Here is a 21,121-nt window from a genome sequence, read left to right as displayed (position 1 = left end):
TGGAATCCATGAGCTATCATCATGCTATTGTGAGTCTCACTACACTGGGCATCTAGCCGGCATCAAGTCTAGCCAGATTTGGAGGCTGTTACCTTCCCTCTCTTTTGCACTTGGGCTCTCACTCGTGCAGATTTTATTTCCAGAAAGCCCCAGGTTTGCACTCCCAACCCCAGTGTCCCCCACTAGATTGTACAAGTCAGATCATTCATGTCCCAAACGGAACCACCGCTCTCTGAGTCAGAGAAGCAAACCCATCATAGCCTGGTTCCCTTGGCAACTACTCACATCGTTCCGTGGAGACTCGGCTTGGACAGGGTCTTCAGCAGCCAGGGCAATGCTGCTCAGGGCGATGACTATGAGGATGACCATCTCAAAGTAGCGCATGTTCACAATGTAATGGAACAGGCGTCGGATTCTGAAAGAACAAAATCAATACAATAATGCAGTAGCGGTGTGGTGGTGTCGGTGGCTTGGGGGAGCACGTTGCTTACCAAGAATATTTTACATTTGGGAATTTTATCATGGATATAGTGGGGAAATGAGAGTCAAGACGACTGGGCTTTATTCTTCGGGACACCAACTTGCTGTGGGACACCGGGCAAGTCACTTCGTTTCACTAATCCATCTGTGTACAGGTGACAGTGGTGATAAATATCACAGAACCAGCAAGAATTTAAGTAACTGGAGCACAATTCTGCAAACTTTATAAAGGACTAATCTGGATGGGATGTTCATGTGTAGCCACTACCTTGCCATTCAGCAACCATCCAGGTAGATACTGTGCACTAAAAGTTCTGTGGCATGTTCTGATGTACTCTCATTTCCAACACTAGTACATGAGATTGCACATTTAATGAGCTGTATATCAGTCCTTATGGGACATTACTTCATGACAAGCTATTGTACTTTAAATGCACACCCCAGATTGCTAGACACTAACATTCCTTGTATGTATAAGACTTGACTTGACTGTGTTCAGTTTAGCAGCAAAACTCCCAAAGACTTGAATGATTCATAACTGCAATGTAATAATTTGTACTCTCTCTCTCTCTCTCCAGGCATCTGTACCCTTCCCTTTACTACAATATTTGATAGCTAGACATAACCATTAATTTATTTATATTCTGGCATTTCTACATTATTCAAAATACTTTCAGCAAATAACTCCTGACTGGCACATAGTTGCAAATGTTCAATTTAAAGAATGCAAAATTACAAATTTGTATCATGTTGGTTAGTTAACAATAAAAATGATGTTTCCATTCCCAGTCTGAATGATGTGTATAACTAACCAACAGTCCTAAATTATGAGAATGTAAATAAATCATAATTCAAAATCTGTCACTGAATAGTGGATTTTAAAATACCCTTTTTGGAAGTATTTATTTTAGTAATTGCTGTTGCTACATTAATGGGTAGTGAATGTAAAAGGGGCACAAAAAAGCTGAAGTGACCTTGTTCTGAAAAATACTAAAATTACAACCTCACACTCTTGTTATATATCTTACAAAAAGGGAAAACTCTCCTGGTGTTCTAGGACTGTAAAGAAGTGAAATTATCCACAAAATTTGTAAGTTTAATTTACATATTGAACTTGGCTGCAACAAAGAAATATCAAATAGCTATTTTGGTCATTCATAACAAGTATTGCAATACAGACGTGTTTCTAAACTATGATTGGCATGTTATAAATCATTTTCAGTGTGTATGAGCATTGTTAAAACATTGGTACTTTTAAAACCATCTATCTGAATTGTATATTTCAGAAATGCTCTGTGCTCTGGGCAACACAACTCTTGAGAGCTTAGAAAGACAGTCATCAAGAAAGAGATACAGATTGAACCTCTAGTCCAGCACCCTCGGGACCTGACTGGTGCCGAACCAGAGAATTTGCTGAACCACAGGAGGTCAATATTGTCTTGCAGCATCACCAAAACGGACACTGCTCTTAGGGTTAGGGTTAAGAGTAAATTAGAGCTACAGAACAGCACAGAGCACTGAAAGCCAGGACTTTATGAGACTGCGGGAAAGTTGGCCACACCCTGGCTGTGTCCAGACTCAGGGGTTCTTTCGAAAAAAGTAGCCTTTTTTCGAAAGAACTTCCCCTGCGTCCAGACTCAAGCCGCGTTCTTTCGAAATAATTTCGAAAGAACGTGGCTTCTCTTTCGATGGCAGTAAACCTCGTTTCACGAGGAAGAACGCCTTCTTTCGAAAGTTCCTCTTTCGAAAGAAGGCGTTCTTCAATGTAAATAGGGCTTCCTCGAAAGAGAGCATCCAGACTCGCTGGGTGCTCTCTTTCGAAAAAGCGGATTGCTCTTTCGAAAGATCCGCCTGCAGTCTAGACGCGATCTTTCGAAAGAGGCTCTTTCGAAAGATGCTTTCGAAAGAGCCTCTTTCGAAAGAAGCCTGCAGTCTAGACATAGCCCCTGATAAGTGGACCTCCAGCTAACTAAAATCATGCTGCACCACATATGTTGCTGGATCAGAGAGTGTTGGACTAGAGAGATTCCACCTGTACTGTGAAAAATATCCCACTATTCAAAAATAGAAACTGAATCAGAGATATGAACCTACACACAACTTTCAGCTATATTGGACCAAAAAAACCCAAAACAAAACACCACAACCTGTTTTCTTTCTCTTTTTTCTTTTGACATGATTTTAGTGCAGGGCTACTCAACAGGTGGCCTGTGGCCCATTTGTTTGTGGCCTGTGGTGCAGTTTGGGTTTACGGTATGGTTTGGGTTGATCAGTGTTTTAGTAGTTAAATTCCTGGACTGTCGTTGCTCATTAAAATAGCTGTCCTGGGTGGAAATGGGGTAAATATTGCATTTTATTAATATCAGCAGAACTGAGTGAAATGGGGCCTGCATGTTGTGTAATCTTGCCTTAATTTTTTTATTCATGTCAGTCAGTGTGAAAGAAGCTATTTACATATATATTTGCACATATCTGCAATCACACTTAAGTTGCAGCCCTCGGCATGTGCTGCGAGTATCATTGTGGCCCCCGGGGCTTCCAAAGTCGAGTAGCTCTGTTTTAGTGTGACACATTTAATGTAAACGTGGCTTTAGCGCGTACATTGAAAGTAGATTTCTAAAAGGGCTCAGTAACCAGATGAAATCATCCAACTGTGAGCTAGATTCTGGCTTTTCAGCAGGGATGTGCTATATAGGATACATTTGTAGGGATCAGTGTACATGCTCCACAATGGGATTGCATCTTGCCCTTTCTTGGGTGGCAGCTTGTGGCCTCTACTCATCTTGCTTACTTTCACATGGGCATCATATGGCCATGTATGTTAAGATCTACTTTGTCCATATATGGTCCCATGAACTATGCATTAAGCCTTTGGTTGGTTTCTTTTCTGAGGGGGTGAGAGGAGGGAGAATTAATAGACCCCCACGGGATATCGGAATACGAGTCTGAAAGCTTTCTGCAAGATGCAGTAAAAGAAGAAAGTGTGGGTGTGTTTTGGGGGTTACATGGAAAAGGCTGAGGACACCTGTGCTACTTTAACCGATCTGTATGAGGCTAGACTCAGCCCATTCACAGCCCAGGGGTTTGTATTCTTTCTTCTGCTGAAGCTTAGTAACTTTATCAGATGCTTCACAGCCTGAGACTCGCTTCTAGGCAGTCAATCCATAGCAAAGAGGCAGCTGTATATCTGAGGCAGAATAATGTTTAAAATTGAGCCAGCCAAGATCCAAGACTCATAATTCAAACAAGTATTTGTTCCCAGAAAGTTCATCACTCTTTTGTATCACGCTGTGTGTGCACGAGATCAAACTCTTCCCGCACATTAGCTGTGATTATCACATCCATCAAAGGATGGTTTGTTGTATTTAAAGCTACTATTAGAACTAGTACAGTGTAGTCACAGCATTCTGAGACACAGAAATCTCCACAGATTTTTCAATCAGTCCCCCCAAACCTTCAAAAGGCCTTAATGGCAGCTGAAGGGACAAACCACAGTAAAGGCAGATGAAAACCAAAGCAGAGACGCCTATGTTGTTAATGGGAAGTAGACTCAGCCCTCAATTAATTTCTATAGCCTTTGTAGCTATAGTTTGTTTTGAACTATATCCTCCAGATTTATTTCCAGCGTATTCCAACTATACACACCCAACACCAGATAGAACCAGGGTTTAATCCAGAGAGAAATGATCACAAAGAGGGCAAGCAATCCTCGGGGGAAGCAAAAATTCCCAACATCTGCTCCAGCCCCAATGCACTGCTTGAAATGACTCACAGCCCTTTCTGCTAGAATGCTTGCAGCTCATGATGATGTATCTGTCTAGTCCTGTCACACTTCACAATGACATGGTTCTCTACTGGCAGAGTCAAAGTGCAAAGCTACCCATGAGACACAGACACCACAAGCAGAACAAGTGCTAGAGTCTGAACAGACCCTATATGTTCTATTCTGCCTTGGTCTGTGAAAAATGCTCCTAATTTCCCAGAAATTCAGCTTCTATGGTGATGTGGGGCTACAGGTCTGGCACGAGTACCACATCCTCCGGGCGAAGGTTTGTGTGGAACCAGGCTGCACTGGCTGGTCCCCAGAACACGTTTCCCCTGCTTTTTGCTCCTCATCCTCCTCTTCTTCTATTGACATTCCATCCTCCAAAACAGATCCCTGACAAAGGCATGTGCTCTTGGGGAGACTGGAAATTCAGAGGAGCAATCTGCAACAGCGAGCTTATCACCACTGACCAATCACTGAACAAACGTTCCCTATCTTGACCATCAAGCTCATACATCAAGGATTTTTTTTTCCTCTTTCCCAACAGTAAATTATTATCCAGGAAAGCCCAGCTCAAATTGTGCCTCTAATTCACAAGCAGTAAGCTATGTACTTACTTTTTCTAGTGGATTTGATTAAACAGAGATCAAAGTACATTATTCTTCTATGCCTATTCTCTCTCTCTCTCACACTCACACACACACACGACAGAAAAGGCACCACTGGAAGACTTACGGGTTCGTAGGGCTTAAGATAAACATGGAGCTGTAAGGCAGGATTGGCTTAGGCCCATTTTTTGTCAAGTCGTCAACCTCCATATCCTTCTTCTCTTCCGTTTTGCTTTCAAATTCAACGTTGTTCACTACAGTGTGAATGGAAGGAAGCAGGCATCAAACAGATCAAAGAATGTAAACACATTCCATTTACAAATGGGCTTCGACTGCTGGAAATACACACAAGGCAGCTTGGATAAAAAAAAGCAGCTTTCAAACTGTTAATTAAGTATAATGAATGGACTAGCTGTCAGTGAGCATGTCTACTTATTATCGTATAATACACAATACAAACAAATTATCCCTTTGTTGCTTCACTGATGAGCAATATTTTAGACATGTCTGGGAATGCCCAAATGCAGGTAAATCTCAAGTTGTTTTTTTTAACATCAAGATGGGGATTGAAATTGGATCCCAAGCAACCAGATATCTCCGTAATCCCATAGGTGAGGACAGGGAATCAGCGAGGGCGCTATGAAAAAATAAAGATAATGAGAACGGACAGCATGCTCCTGAATCTTTTGATTCATGGCATATAAATCAGCAATGGAGATGGATCTGGAAGGCTCAAATAAGCAAGCTGGGACACCTGGCCTGCTCTATGATAGGCCTGTTAGTGAAGTCTGATGCCCAGAACACAAACAAGAGACTCTGCTTATGCTGTATGTTCATTTCTTAGCCAAAAAGCTGCTGCATATGCTGGTCATACAGTTCATGAGCGAGCCCATAAAGACATTCTCTTGTGTCGCTTTTGCTGAGGGTTTATGATGTACCCACCAAACCTATACTTTTCATCTCCCCTCCTTCCCAGATATTTCATTTTTCCCCAGCAATCCCCCTAAATCCTTTCCCACAACACAGAAAAGAATTTGCTCAGCCTTTCTCCAATCAGCTAGATGTCAACACCATTAGGGAAAAAAGTATTAGGTGAAACGGTCACTGAAAGAGATGTCAATATCAGACTGTTGTAGAATTGCCAAACATTTCAGAGTGTGAAGAGGAAGAATACAAACAGATACCCGTTTAAGCCTAATTACATTTCCTGTATTCCAGATCCCACCCCCAGACCAGCTCCAGGGGCTGCTCTAAGTCACCCGCTCAAAACTGCTCTCCAGTCAGGCCCCCAGGATATCCCCTTCTCCCGTGGATGCCTCACCCCAAACCAGGGCCCACAAGCAGGGGGAAGGGTAGGGCCACACAGGTATTTTCTAGGAGATTGTTTCTCAACCCTTTACACCGACACAGCAGGGGAGAGACTTGGGGCCTGAAGATACAAAGCTGACAATGCAAAGGAAAAGCTACGTTTGGAGAAAGAACGGAAGCCACCTTCTAAACGGCTTCAGAAGGGGGCCTTGTAATGAACGTATGCAGGATATAACCTCCAAAAGGGCAAAGAATGAACCACCAATTTCTCATTCACCCGAGTCGTAAGGGATAGACATGGCACACCAGCCCTCGTTAGTTAGAGCACACGTTGAGTGACACGTTTTAATCAAACGCCGCCCGCTGTCCCTTCCCCAGCGCTCATGCTGGATAGATGAAAAGCCTTTGGCTCGCACTGCTGACAGCTGCCCCACGGTCGGTGACGGTTACTTTGGGGTCACAGGAGATTTGGTTTCAATAGTCTTGGCAGGATTTATTGGCTGAAGGGGGCCAGGAGCCACCAGCTCTTTGCTTTTAATTCAAAGCCGCCAGCCCCAGATTGCCCAGCCCAGCACTAACCCTACACTGTAGTACTCAGATATTTCCAACGTGCTTCACAAACATTCATGAATTAAAGGCTCACAGCCATTCTGAGGCAGGTCTTCTCCCCTGTTTTCCTTTGGGGACACTGAGGCAGAAGGGCTTAAAGGACTTGATTTTCACAAGTGCTGAACACCCGCTGACTTCTGCTGGGTGCTCGTCTCTTCTGAAGAATCAGGACCCCAGGTGACTTGCCCAAGACCAACAGATTCAAGTCAGTGTCAGGGACTGTCTACCCAGTGTGACAATTCACGCTAGGGGGGTGGGATTTTCACCACTCAGGAGAGAGATCTTGGGAGGAGTTGTGGATAGTTCTCTGAAAACATCCACTCAATGTGCAGCAGCAGCCAAAAACACAAACAGAACGTGAGCTATCATTAAAAAAGGGATAGAGAATAAGATCAAGAATATCATATTGTCTATATATAAATCCATGGTACGCCCACATCTTGAATACTGTGTACAGATGTGGTCACCTCATCTGTGGAAAAAGTTCAGAAAAGGGCAACAAAAATGATTAGGGGGTTTGGAATGGCTGCCATATAAAGAAAGATTAAAAAGACTTCTCAGTTTAGAAAAGAGGACACTAAGGGGGGATATGATGGAGGTCTATAAAATCATGTCTGGTGTGAAGAAAGGAAAAGTTAATAACTTGTTCTCATAACACAAGAAGTAGAAGTCACCAAATGAAATGAAAAGGCAGCAGGTTTAAAACAAACAAAAGGAAGTACTTCTTCACACAACGCACTGTCAACCTGTGGAACTCCTTGCCAGAGGATGCTATGAAGGCCAGGACTTTTAACAGGGTTCAAAAAAGAACTAGATAAATTCATGGTGGATAGGATGGGTAGGAATGGTGTCCCTAGCCTCTGTCAGAGGCTGGGATTGGGTGACACGTGATGATTCCCTGCTCTGTTCATTCCCTCTGGGGGTGCCTAGCATCGACCAGTGTTAGAAAACAAGATGCTGGGCTGGATGGACCTTTGGTCTGACCTAATATGGCCATTCTTATGTTCTTGTGTTCAAAAAAGCTCTGCACCCAATATGCAGAGTTATTTGTGAATATCTGGGCCCTGGTCCATATATTCCACTGAGAGTGAGAAGTTGTCCAAGGCACTCACTTGGTATGACAGTGGTCTCCCCAGGAGGTGCAGTGATGGTGACGGGGATGTTCACAGTGGTGGTTTTGTCCAGTGGTGGCTGAGTCATCCGAGTCACATTCTTCTGGTTGTCAGCATCTTCTGGCTGTTCAGGCACTTTCTGCAGGTAGGTGCTGGGCAGGGTATGGGCTGGGACGACACTCACGCTACCCCCAGCCTCGATCTCAAACTGAGTCTCCCTGAGACAGAACAGGAGACAGCATAAACCCCTTCAAGACCAAAGCAGGGAAAACACCCATGCCCGGCAGCAGGCCTTCATACACTCTGTCGCCCAGATCATCTAAGCTAAGCTGTGTCAATCTCTACATGGAAGACCTGTGGGGAAAACTCATGCATCGGTGATTCAGTGAGGCCATGTTTACACTGCAAGCTCAGGGTATGAGTTCTCTGCTCATGCTCGAATACTTGGGCCAACATGAGTATAAATAGTAGTATGGCTGTAGTAACGTGGGGAGTGGCCGAGAAGGCACAGCTGAGCCATGTTGAATACAAAGCCACCTGAACTGAGTTGGTATGAGCTTGGTACAGCTCAGTTCTGCCTCTGCTACCACTACACATATTTATACTAGCAACAGCTCAATGAGAGCTGCTGCAAGTACATGTATATGAGCCGGAGATCACACACCTCCCTCCACGTGCAAACGTGGCTTCAGTGACTCTGTTTCCCCCGAGACCGACTGAACCATTATCCAAGCACAACATAGTTGTCGTTATTATGTGTATTATCCTGGCGCCTGCTAGTCAGATGTGCTAGATGCTGCACATATGCTGTCCGGAGGCTTTGGGGGGCTGGCCATGCCATTTGTTTTAATGAGACATCCAACTGAAATCCCAGCTATGTGCAGTGAGGATCACTTGGCACTTTTGCCAGAGCAAGCCCATTGGCCTTTCTGTACTGGCCAGATTCTGAATTAGGACGTTACATTTCATCTCCCTGCAGTTTCATTTGAAACTGGTGCTCTTCATTTCCAGTCTGAAGCTGGTGTGGAACGATGCACGTGCATTAACAAGCCGCTGAGTTCCACATTAGAAGTGGCTGCATTCAGCAAGGAGCAAAGTGGATCTGGCCAATCTAGAACCCATGTAAAATGCTCTGGGATCCCTTTGAATAGAAGGCGCACTCTGCCGAGATCATTGTGTCAACTCCACTCTGTTACCAGGACTTCATAGGGGGAACTCTATTCACTCCAATGATTCCCAGCTTAATTGGTTTCCATTTAGATTAGCAGAGTGATAACGGCTAATAATATTTCTTTATTAAATATTCAGAATGATTCCTGGTTATTAAGTTTTCTATTAATTCCAATCAGAATGAAAGGGAACCTAATAGAATGGTTTGCGTACTCTCGTGCAGTGTACTCGCAGATAACAGCAACGCACTGAACGTGGTTGCCCTTCCGTGCGCACCCCCAGACTTGGACATAATGGACTCGCCCTTTCCCCACTGTGGTCTATGTGTGGTTTGTAATTGACTTCAGTGGGCACAAGACTGGGCTGTAGAAGCTACTGTCAAGGAGAGAAAATTGGCCAGGGCCCTTACATTTTCCAGCATTTAACTGCTGACTGAATCACGACCAAAAAAGGTTTAGGGCTTCATGTGTCACTTCTAGCCAGTGGGGCCAAACGCCTTGCTGGAAGGGGAGGGGCCTCGGGTGGAAGAGGGCGGGGCTAGGCAGCCCTCAGTGTTGCCTGGAGTGTGCCGCACGGTGCTCCAGTGGTGATTCATAGGGGCTGGGGGCTCTGACTGCCGCTGCAGTGACCAGGAACACCGGGCTCTTTTGTATTGCCAGGCCCTGGTGCAATTGCCCCCTTTAACCTGCCCATTGGCAGGCTTGTTTCTAACACAGCAGCCCTCCCTCCGTAAGGCACTGCAATAGCACCAGCAAGTAGGAGCCCAACTGCTAGTGTGGGACATGAACCTACAACCTGTTAGCCCATACGTGAAGTGCATCCCACGGAGTCACGTGGCTTGTTTAGTTAGGTAGTGTAAATGGGGCGACATTTCGTCTACGTGCCGAATAAATTTGGTTCTGTGCACCAACACATATGCAGATGGGCACCACCAGTACAAACACATACTGCTGGCTGAGGGTGCTGTGCTAGTCAGCTGGGTGGCATTTGAATCTCTCGTGGGTGGCCGGCCGCCCAAGAGCACAGCTTACAGGGAACACTCCCAGGTGCATTAAAACAGATGTTAGGTATTGTTCAAAAATCTTTTACCTGTCACAGAAATTGAGAATCCAGAGGATGCTGGGCACACAAAATCTGTATTTGCCCCATGCTACAGTCATCATCAAATACACTCAAGGCAAGAGGTGACTTCTAGCTTTAGTCAGTCTATGGCGTTCCCAACCTTTCCCCCATAAGTGTCCCTTTACATGGTTAAGTAGCACAACAAGAGACACATTTTGGCTCAGGATAGTTCCTGGATATCTCCCAAATGTATCAAAAAAAGGAAGAAAGAAAAGCCTGAAGAGTTTGTTAACAGGGAAACTGTAGCTACTGCATCTCTGCAGAAATCAATCTCTGCACATTTCGACTGCGGGAACTCACCAACTGTGGGCTCCGAGTGCTCTAATGGGCCGGAGCAGGTTTCTGTGATTCGCTGCAATAGCTTGAGAGGGGCATGAGTGGCCACCTGATCAATTACATACATTTTTAAAAGCCCCTAAGTGCTCATTAGTGGAATCCCCATTGTAAGGAGCTTGCGAACATGTACTGAGGAATCAGGATGGGACAAAATCGGGATAATAAATGCTATTGTGCTTACCCTGAGACATATTCAGCTTCCAATTCATCTACAAACTGCAACACACTCAAAATTGCCAAGGATCTGACAATGGTGTTTATAACTCAGGACATGAAAGCAATCTGGATACAGCAGATGCGCAAAGCCAAATTTTGATCCTCCCTACACTGGTATAAATCAGGAGTTTTCACAGGAAGGACTGCAGGGGGATTACTCTGGATTTGTAGCCATGTAAGTGAGACCCAGGGGCCAGATTCTGCTGTTCTCATCTGTGCAACGGGAGGGGAGACACAAAGAACCTTCCAAAGGGCTTTCACAAAGGCCAGACGCAATGTCAGTCCCTCTCTGCTCCCCTGGGGACACACTGTGCCCCTAAGAAAGTTGAGAATGGACACATCACTCCATTTATTATCCACAGTCCCTGTTGCATACTGGGGAACTCCAGGAGACACCGCCACAGGCAGAACATAGTCCTGAATATGGCACATTGACTGTGTACCCCCTCCTGTGTGCTGCCTGACTGCCCGGAAGCCCTGCAGCATTCCATGGGTAAGCGGAACAACGTTTCACCCTGCAAGGAACATGTTCCATGTTCATATTTATTAAAACTAGATTTCCCCCCACTGCTTCCTAGCACTATTTAAGGGCAATAATTCACAATCCCATAATGCCAAGAGGTCAAGGTGCTCTCCAAGCACTGACTAGCTCAACCTCAGAACTCCCCTGGTGGCAGGTCTGTGTTACTCGACTCACCTCACTGGAGAAAAGAAAAGATCCCTCCTCTTCTGGCACACAAGAGTTGTGTCTTGCCAGAGCTGCAATGCTTTGGTCACATTCTGGTTGTTGGAATTAAGTGTGTGGGCTCTGGATGGCTGTGGCATGTAGGAGTTCAGACTAGATCAGAGGTTCTCAAATGTGAGGCGTATGATCATGTCCTAAGCCTCTGGGAAGTGCAGTTCCCAGATGCAGAGCGTCCAGGGTGGCAGGCTAGGGAGTTGCCTTTTTCACATACATTCCAGCCTAAGCAGAAGATGTGTGGGTCTCACAGAGCAAAATGCTGTGGCCAGGGTTAGGCAAGAGGTCTAGAGCAGCGGTTTCCAACCAGGAGTCCAGGGCCCCTGGGAGCCACAAACTGGTCTGAGCAGATCTGCCAAGCAGAACCAACATCAGACATGCGGGGACCCAGAGCAGAAAGCTCAGGGCCCACCACATGGTGCTGCAGCCTGGGACCTGGTGCTGAAGTTGAACTCAACTTAGGTTTGTGGTGTGTTGCACCAGGCAATTGCGCCTGCTTGCCCCCCGCTGGCCTTGGCTTTGCTATGCAGAAAAACCATTGTAGTGGCATAAGTGGGCCATGGAGTTTTGACAGCCTATTAAGGGTGGGGTTAAGGGCTCAGGGGGAAAAACGGTTGAGAATCTCTGGTCTACATGACTAGACTCTTCTGGCCTTAAAACCTATCATCCTCTTGGCCCCCTGCTAGTCCCAGGCTGTCCTGGGAGTGTGTGTGACACAACATGACTTTGGCAGCCCTAGGGATTACCAATTTCTTCCTGATGGGCGGGTGTAGAGCTCCCTAATTTCAGGTGTCTTTGTGATGGTCCGGGCTGCTGGGGCAGCAGCACACCCATGCCAAGGATTTGGGTGGACCTGGATGCTAAGTGGGCGTGCTCTGACACCCTTTCAAGGCAGCACTGACCATATTTTAAAAGTTGCCCTAGAGGGAGGCTGAATCCTCTTGCCCCATCAGGGTGACCCCAGCCCGCCACACTCACGAGGCGACAACTGCAGTGAATCCCCCCCAGCTGACGTACCGACAAGCTTGGTTTGTGTAGTGCCGACTTACTTGGGCTGATGGTTCCTAAGGTCTTTCTCCCCCGTCTCTCCTTCTTTCTCCCCATTCTCCTTTTCCACTGAATCATAGGTTGACAGAGCTTTCTGCCGCATCTTGTGCCGTCTGTGGGGCTCTTCCCCATTCTCTCCTTTCATGCCGGGATCACTTTCCCGGTTCCCTGACCTTGACCCTCCTCGGTGACGCGAACGCCGCTCACTCCGGGCCCCATTGATTGTCCCGTTGCCTTCCTTGGCTTGCCGCTCCGCCGCATGCCGGTGAGGCCGGTGCCGCCGGTACTCCTTCTCGGCCCCTTCCTCCACTGAGCCCCGGCGATGGTGCCTCTTACCCCCTTCCTGGCTTCTGTTGCGCTCACTTTTTCCTTCCTTACTGCCTCCCTCTGCCTCTTTGCTGCGACTCCTGTGCTGCCGGTGCCGTTCCTCCTTACTGTTTGTGCCGGACTCCCCGTTCTCATCCTTCGCCATGTCGCTCTTCTCCTGTTCTCCCACCTTGTCTCTATCCCGATGCCGGTGGTGCTTTCGGGGCACCTCTGCACTGTCGGCAGCGGTCACCTTGGCCTGCTCAGTCTCCTGAATGTCCCCCGGGCTTAGCTTACTCACATTGTTCCTGCCGTCAGTCCTTGGCTCCACCACCAGCGGCCGATCCAAGTGGGTCTTCATGTCTGGCCGGATGTGGAGGGTGGTAGCGTAGAGCACACGCTCCTCGGGATTGAGCTCATTGTACAGCGCCTCGCAGCTGGCCCGGAAATTGTGCATCCTGATCTGGCTAGTCCTCTGCTCCCAGACGGACTTGGATTTGGAGGAGTTCTGCTGTTTGCTGCAGAACAGAGGAGAACACACCAATAAGGAGACAGTTAGCATCAGGTCTGGATCCTTTTCCCTCAAAGAAAAGTTAAAAAGAAAAATGTAACTGTCTAGTGGAGGCAGGGAAGTGTAGGGTTGAGGCAAGGAAAACAGAGGGATGAAAAGAGCATGACGGGCGGAAAACACACGAGCAGATAAAGCCAGCGGGGTCACCAGGGTGCCAGCGCCATCCCCACACACAGCTGACACTCTCAGAAAGGGCTTGTGGGATGGGTTTACTTTGGTTCCTAAAACAGGGCCCTCCCACATTCTAGGGGCGGGTACAATGGACACGTTGGCCGTCCCTAGCCAGCCACCTATCCCTGATCACCAGGCCCAGGGGAACAACCGAGCCTGACCATGCAACGTGGCGCTCAGCAGATTGTGGGTGCTGGGGAAGAGATAGAAAATGGAAACCACAGTAAAGGAGTCCTCACCCAGAAAGCCCTGCTTCCCATTTCAATGAAGAACGTATTCCTCTGGATCCCCCAGACAATCTGACCTGTGCCATTGTGGGGGAGAGCTGGCCTCTGATCTATCCAAACCCACGGCACATGCCCAAAGCGGCAAAGATCTCAGCTGCCATGGGAACTAGTCTGGCCAAGGTACATGTGAGACACACACTTAACTAGTCTCTACCCCTGTCAAAAGAAGATCCGGAATGGGAGGTGGCCTTCTATATAACCTCCTCATAGTGGTAACCACAGCCTAGCCACGGAGGGCAGGCCAGTAACTTAACCAAGGAGGCAGCCGATGATGTACTGCTGTTGGCCGCTTTTATTCAAAACCACTCTAAACATTTGGGGTCCAGCTCTACTCTCATTTGCACCAGTGTAAAACGCGAGTCAGCTCAGAGAAAGGGAGTGACTCTATTTTTACATGGACTTCCATGAGAACAGAACTGGCCCAGGCTCCCTTCACAAAAATCCCCGTGCCAAGAAAGGAAACGCCCTCTTCCTCTCAGACCCTCATCTGCAGCGTCTGCTGTTGTCTCAGCGGGACTGCGGGATGGGGAGAGGATGTAGAGAGGGGGAAGCAGAACTGCGTTCTTTACATTCATTCAGGTCAGACAGGCACTGTCTGTCTGTCACTATTCTCCGGCCCTTCGGGGAACAGCTTTCAGATGGAGTTATGTCATGCCATGGGAGACTGGCGGAAAAGGTTTGCATCTCAGACATCTGCCACATTTCACTGAAAGTGGCACCAGCCAGTTTCGCTAAGAGGCAAAAACGTGTGAAATATTCACTCGGATGGTCTGAGACGGTCAGGCAAATGAATCCGATTTGATCCCAAAGCAGAATTGCTCAGTTCAAATATGAAGGAGTCTCTTTTCTTGGAAGGAGGTTTCTTTAGGGCAGGGGTGGGGAACCTCAGGCCCAGGAGCCGGATGCGGCCCTCGACTTGCCTGGATTCGGCCCCCGAGGCTCAGGGCTTCTCCCCAACATTGGGGAGCCAATGCTGGTGTTCCAGCCCCTCCCCCCCCGCTCCACCATAGGGCGGGAGCACACAAAATCTACTAGCCTGAACCCCCCTAGACTCTGGTGTGGGAGGGGAAGGTGGGGAGTGTTCTTCTCAGTCGGGGGTTGGTTGGTTTGGGGTTTTTTGCTTCTCACGTTGACTCATTTTTCTGTGGGTCAGCAGCCCCCGACCTAAAAGAGGTTCCCCACCCCTGCTATAGGGGGAGCACATTTGAAGCCAATGGCCTAGCAGCTTAGCAGTTTCATGTACTGCACGCTCTCAAAAGGAACTAGAAAGGGTACGCATGGAAAACCCTCCTGCAATTCCCTGTTGCCTACCCCGAGGGACTGCCCAGAGATACCCAACGGGCAGAACCCTGCCTCCTTGCATGCGCTGACTGACATGGGAATTTGAGAAGCAAGCGTGGGATACTCAGGATGGCTCACACGCCTGTACTGCGCTTTCCATTCACAGCTGTAGAAGTGTAGCCTCGACATAAATAAGTGCATCCTCGGGCAGGTCTCACCTGAGGGGCTGGCAATTTTAAAATCAAGTCAAGTAACCTTACGGCCCTGCCAGTCAGAGCTTCCCAGGAAAGGGACAGCACTAGCACCTCTCTTGCTAGGGCTCCACCAGCTTGGGGGCTGCAGCCAATGGGCAGCGGGGACTGCCGGGTCTAGAGAGCCGAGAGGTGTGCCGGAGCCCACCAACAGGGCTGTGCTAGGGAACGGGTCTGTCCTCAGGAAGAAAGCTCGAGCATGAATCTGTGCATGTTCCTATGCCCCGGGTTTCAATTGACTATGTGCACTCAGCATGATGCTGTTGAGCTAATACCATTCATTCGATTTTAAAGCCCAGGGGGAAAGGACCATTTTTTCTTTGGCATCTCGTACAGCACAGAGCACGGTGTCAGCACTAAAATGACAATAGTAATAGCGTGTTACATCAGTGCTGGGTGGCAGCCCCGATGCTGATCAGTGTGCTCTGTCCAGCCACAGAACAGCAGTAGCTTGGGCAGCAGCATTGTCCCCCCCCCACAGTCCTGACTTGGAGGGACCCTCTCCAGAGCGGGCTCTGTCTCTGTGACCCATGGAGCCCTTGGCCACTAACGCGGGCAACCAGTGCAACTGTGGTTGGGATTTTGTGATGCAACCTGTCCCGTGGCACTTGGATTGAGGCCACCAAACATATTCCACCCAAAGTCCTAAAGCACTCGTAGCATAGAGAGGTTGCCCTGTAAAAACCTAGACAGACTGATCATCATAATCAACCAGAGACTTACGACGCCTCCCAACCTCAGTTGGATTTGAATGGATGAATAGCTGTGCTATTGAGGGGCCTGGCTTCCTACCTGTGTGGCTTAGGAAACTTTGAGACCATGCACATGGCCCTCAGATTTCAGAAGCTTTCTTGATGGCTCCTACAAAGTGAGTGCCCTTTTAGGCTGGTGTTTGCAATAGGTTTTGAGCTCTTCTCCTTGGGTAAGTTTCAGGCCAATGACCTACTAGCACAGGAAGCATTTGCTCTGGAAATGGCAGAGGGATTTGGTTTTTAGTTGTTTTTCGCACGGATTAAGAACACAAAACAGTCATTTAAAATATAATTATCTGGGAGCTGCAAGGTGTTCCATTGTGTTTGGACCATGGACAACTGAGAGCTAAAGCTGCTGCTAAGAACACACACCATTGGGAACCTGTAGGAGCATAGTAATTTGCATATTAATGAAGTCTATTTTGCAAAATTTGCTTCCTTAGCCAGGACAGCAAAATTATAGACTCGCCAAACTTTTCAGCATCTATAAATACTGAGGTCACATCATTTACACTGACACAGTTAGCAAAGGGTGACACCCACACCAAAATGCATTGCCAGCCACTAGCGTTTGTCACTAACAAGCCAAAGAGCAGGAGAATCAGTTAGCAGTGAGGTTTGGAAGTGATGATATTTATTTTATGGAATGAAATGGAAAAAACAAACAGAAAATAAGCAAAGGCACTACCTGCAAAGTTTTAAGCATACCCTCAGCTAATCATTACACCCAAACTAGTAAAAAAGGCCAGGAAAAGTGACACTACATGTTAGGGTCTTGACTGGGAAATGGGAATGAGGAGACAAAATAGTCTTGTCCCTCCAAAGACTGTATATAGGGCTTTTCAGAGTGAACGTGCAAGCAGCTGGGGGAATTATGTACTCTGCCTGTCCAATTAAATGTATCTGATTCTTGCTTTCCACATGTTCTCACAGTAACTGAAATAGAGACAGTCTGAGTGCTGCTTCTCTGCTGTTGCTGCTGCTGCATTTCTTCTGAGAGGAAGGCTTTTGACCAGATTTATTTATGGCACATTAGCGAAGTCACCTTAAGACAAAACACAGTATCATTAAAGGACCATATAGAGATCCCGTTCATGTGCGTTGCACACACAAAAAAAGGCAGAAGTGATGGGAAAAAAATCTAGCTGATATACAATTATTCCCTACAACACATTCTCTGGAGCTTTGTCTAGTTCCATTTTAAATGACTCAAGAAACGGTGCTATTACAAAATCTCCTTAAGATACTAAATGCAGCATTAGCAGCAGATATTTCGATGTCAAGTATGAACTAGGCAAAATGGTCCTTTACAACCATGAACGCTGTGATCACATCTGTTCTTGACTTGGTGCTTTTAATCAATAGCGCTCCATATTATTCCTTTTGCAAACTGCATAAGAAGAAGAAAAAAAGCACTCAGGAATCTACCTGCCTTCCTCAAGCCCCAATGTCCACTTCTCTTTATTCTGAGCACTTCACATACAGGTTGAGTTCCCCAGCACCTGACATGATAAAACAGTTTGGCAGCTACGATTAGGGATTTTATTGCATAATGCCACCAGTGCTACTTGTATTCAGAGACTGACCACTGGATAATAAAGCAGTGGCTGTAATCAGATACGTTACATCTCTCTGTACAAAACAGACATTGTGTCAAATAAAACTGATGTTAATATATCAGTTTCCTAACTAGTGAATCCTCTAGTTCCTCATTAAAAATAATACAAAAGAAGTATCAACCAATCACACTCTAGATTGTTCAGGAAATTATAAAGTATTCCTTTCTGGTATTTTTAAAAATCACAGTTAAGAACAAGCAATTTTCTTACCGGCTGAAGCATTTTTATCACATCTATTTAGAATGACACTTTTATGTAATGGACCATTACCTTCCAGAATAACTGTTTTAAATTAACCGCCTGAATAAAAACAATATATAATACATATTCCATCACTGATGTCTTTAAGAATTTTACCTGAGTATAGACTGAATAAAGCTGTATAATAATTCTGGAATTTGGCCCTACATGTTGTAGATTTTTGTATGCTAGAAAAGTATTTTCTGATAAGAGCTGTGGAGAATTTTTGTTGAAATATTTTTTATAGTAAATGCAATTCCTGCAAAATCAAAATTGGATTTTGCCTAAATGTTTTTTATTTCTATAGGGAACAAATATTTCAGTTTGGTTTGAACTGATCTGTACTGAAATATTTTAGTTTGTTAAACCAAATGAAACATTTTAGATATCTAGAAGATAATACTTTGATAAGTAACAGGAAGCATGGATTTATCAAGAACAAATTATGTTAAATCAACCTGAAAGCTTTCTTTGACAACATAATAAGCTTTGTGGACAGGGCAGAAGCTATAGACAAGGTATACCTTGACTTTAATAAGGCTTTTGGTACAGTCTTGCATGACCTTCTTGATAGCCAAACTAGGGAAATACAGCCTAGATGGAGTTACCATCAGGCGGGTGAATAGCTGGTTGGATAACTATTCCTAGACAGTAGTTATCAATGGTTTCAGAGTCATGCTGGAAGAGCATAACAAGTGAGTTTCTATAAGGATCAGTTCTGGGTCCGGTTCTGTTCATGATCTTAATCAATGATTAGATAATGGCATAAGGAGAACACATATATTTTGTGGATGATACCAGGCCAAGAGGGGTTGTGAGTGCTTTAGAGGCTAGCATTATAATCCAAAATTATATGAACAAACTGGAGAAATGGTCTGAGGTAAATATGATGAAATTCAATAGGGACAAATGCAAAGTACTCCACTTAGGGTACATCTAGACTACACCTCTCTGTCGCCAGAGAGAAGTAGATTAGGCATGTAGAAATTGCTAATAAAGCAGGGATTTAAATATCCTGCGCTTCATTAGCATAAACATGGCCGCTGCTTTTTTCTGAAATGGAGCTTTTTCGAAAAAAACCAACAAAAAACAAAAATGGCAGTTGAGACGCGGATCTGTTGAAAAATAAACCCTTTTTCGAAAGATCCGGTAAACCTCATTTTTTGAGGAATACGGGATCTTTCAAAAAAGGGTTTATTTTTCAACAGATCCGTGTCTAGACTGCCGTTTTTTTCCAAAAAAGCTCCATTTAGAAAAAAATGTCAGCCATGTTTATGCTAATGTAGCACAGGATATTTAAATCCCTGCTTCATTAGCAATTTCAACTTGCCTAATCTATATCTCTCTGTTGACAGAGAGGTGTAGTATAGACACAGCTTTAGGGAGGAACAATCAGTTGTACACATACAGAATGAGAAATTACTGCCTAAGAAGGAGTACTGCAGAAACGGATCTGGATGTCACAGTGGACCATGAGCTAAATATAAATCAACCGGTGCAAAAAAAGCAAACATCGTTCTGGGATGAATTAACAGGAGTGTTGTAAGCAAGCCATGAGAAGTCATTATTCCACTCTATTCCACACAGAGTAAGCCTGGAGTATTGTGTCAGTTCTGGATGCCACATTTCATGGATTATGTGGACACACCAGAAAAAGTCCAGAGAAGAGCAACAAAAATGATGAAAGGTCTAGAAAACATGAGTTGTGAGGCAAGATTACAAAAACTGGGTTTGTTCGGTCTGAAAAAGAGAAGACTTGAGAGGAGACACGACACTTTTCACGTACATAAAAAGTTGCCACAAGGAAAAGAGAAAAAGGGTTTTTTTTTAACCTCTGATGATAGGACAAGAAGCAATGAGCAACAAGGGAGGTTTAGGCTGGACATTAGGAAAAAATCATTGGAATAAATTGCTTAGGGAGGTTGTGGAATCTCCATCACTGGAGATTTTTAAGAGCAAGTTAAGCACCTGTCAGGGATGGTCTAGATAATACTTAGCCCTGCCATGAGGGCAGGAGACTGGACTAGATGACCTGTTGAGGTCCCTTTCAGTCCTATGATGCGATGATTTTTTTCCTGGTGACTTTAACACCAAATTTCTGCGCACCTCAACTCCTGCACGGCCTCTTGGCAATTGTAGTTTGAGTGTCTATAGGCTCTGCGCTCTGGCTCAACCACATCCTCTGACACACAACAGTGTCCCGTAGGTTGACCAGTTGAGGTACATCAAGAGAGTCTTCTGACCGTGGGACCATACAGGAGGTGTTGTCCAGCCACGCCTTCTAACATGTATGAGCTATAGCCCTTTGAAAATTACCATTTCCGTTACGTGAAAAATTCTGATATTTCAACATTGTGTCTGAATTCAGGACAAAACCAGTTTTTTAACATTCTGATTTTTGATCAATGCGAATTCTTTATTAAACTCAATTTGGAAGCATATAACTGAATTGAGAAATGGCTTTAAAACTGACACTAACGTCAACTTTCTAGATCAATAAAGACCAATAGATACAGGAGTCAGGTTTTTAATATTTTCATATAAAAATGCTGTATCATTTTCTAGCTCCTTGGAAGAAAGCAATTCAATATGAAAAGAGGGTTGGTAAAAGACACTCATTTGACTGCTAGATCTAGGGGCTGGAGTCCTCTGTCCAAACAGCAGGTACAGCCAGGAAGCATCAGTGCTATTTGCTGTTATGCTGCCCTGCCAGCATGACTTAGTCTGGGCCTGCAGCATTTGCTTTCCACGGCACATTCAGTTGTTGGTCTCACTACTGAAACTGCCAACAAACATCAGATTTTGTGCCAAGTTTTGATGGAGGGTTTCATTAAAACTAGGTATTGTAAAGAACCCTCTAGGCCGCCAGAGGTCAACGGAAGCCCCTATTGTGAATGTGTTAAGTAGGATGTTTCCCGTTCTTCTCTCTGCTGCCTGGAGGGTGGTAAGATAGCAGGTGGTGGAAGGCTCTAGGGCAGTTAGAGGAACTGTCAGATGTAGGAACCTTTAGGTCTCATCAGCTGAAATGGCTAAAACACTTGCCCTATGGTCTCTGAACACTTAGCACACTTCCAAGTATTGCATCCAGTGACCCCAATGGGGGACAGGATTACAGCCACCATCCAGTCCA

The 21,121-nt window shown here is 45.7% G+C and overlaps 1 protein-coding gene across 1 annotated transcript in view; it reads right to left on the bottom strand.

The window, feature by feature from the left end:
- CACNA1B (calcium voltage-gated channel subunit alpha1 B) overlaps positions 1-21,121 on the bottom strand; it is a 458,332-nt gene that overhangs the window by 113,429 nt on the left and 323,782 nt on the right. Inside the window, exons 21-24 of the mRNA XM_089772976.1 lie at positions 12,516-13,337; positions 7,884-8,101; positions 4,982-5,108; positions 286-415 (exon numbers count right to left, since the gene is read on the bottom strand). Coding sequence (XP_089629102.1) covers positions 286-415; positions 4,982-5,108; positions 7,884-8,101; positions 12,516-13,337 — 1,297 coding nt within the window. The remainder of the gene's footprint in view (positions 1-285; positions 416-4,981; positions 5,109-7,883; positions 8,102-12,515; positions 13,338-21,121) is intronic.

The sequence above is a fragment of the Pelodiscus sinensis genome, chromosome 23, assembly GCF_052426305.1.
Source record: "Pelodiscus sinensis isolate ZL-2025 chromosome 23, ASM5242630v1, whole genome shotgun sequence".
Taxonomy (NCBI): Eukaryota; Metazoa; Chordata; order Testudines; family Trionychidae; genus Pelodiscus; species Pelodiscus sinensis.
This window is presented reverse-complemented; position numbering and strand designations above follow the sequence as displayed.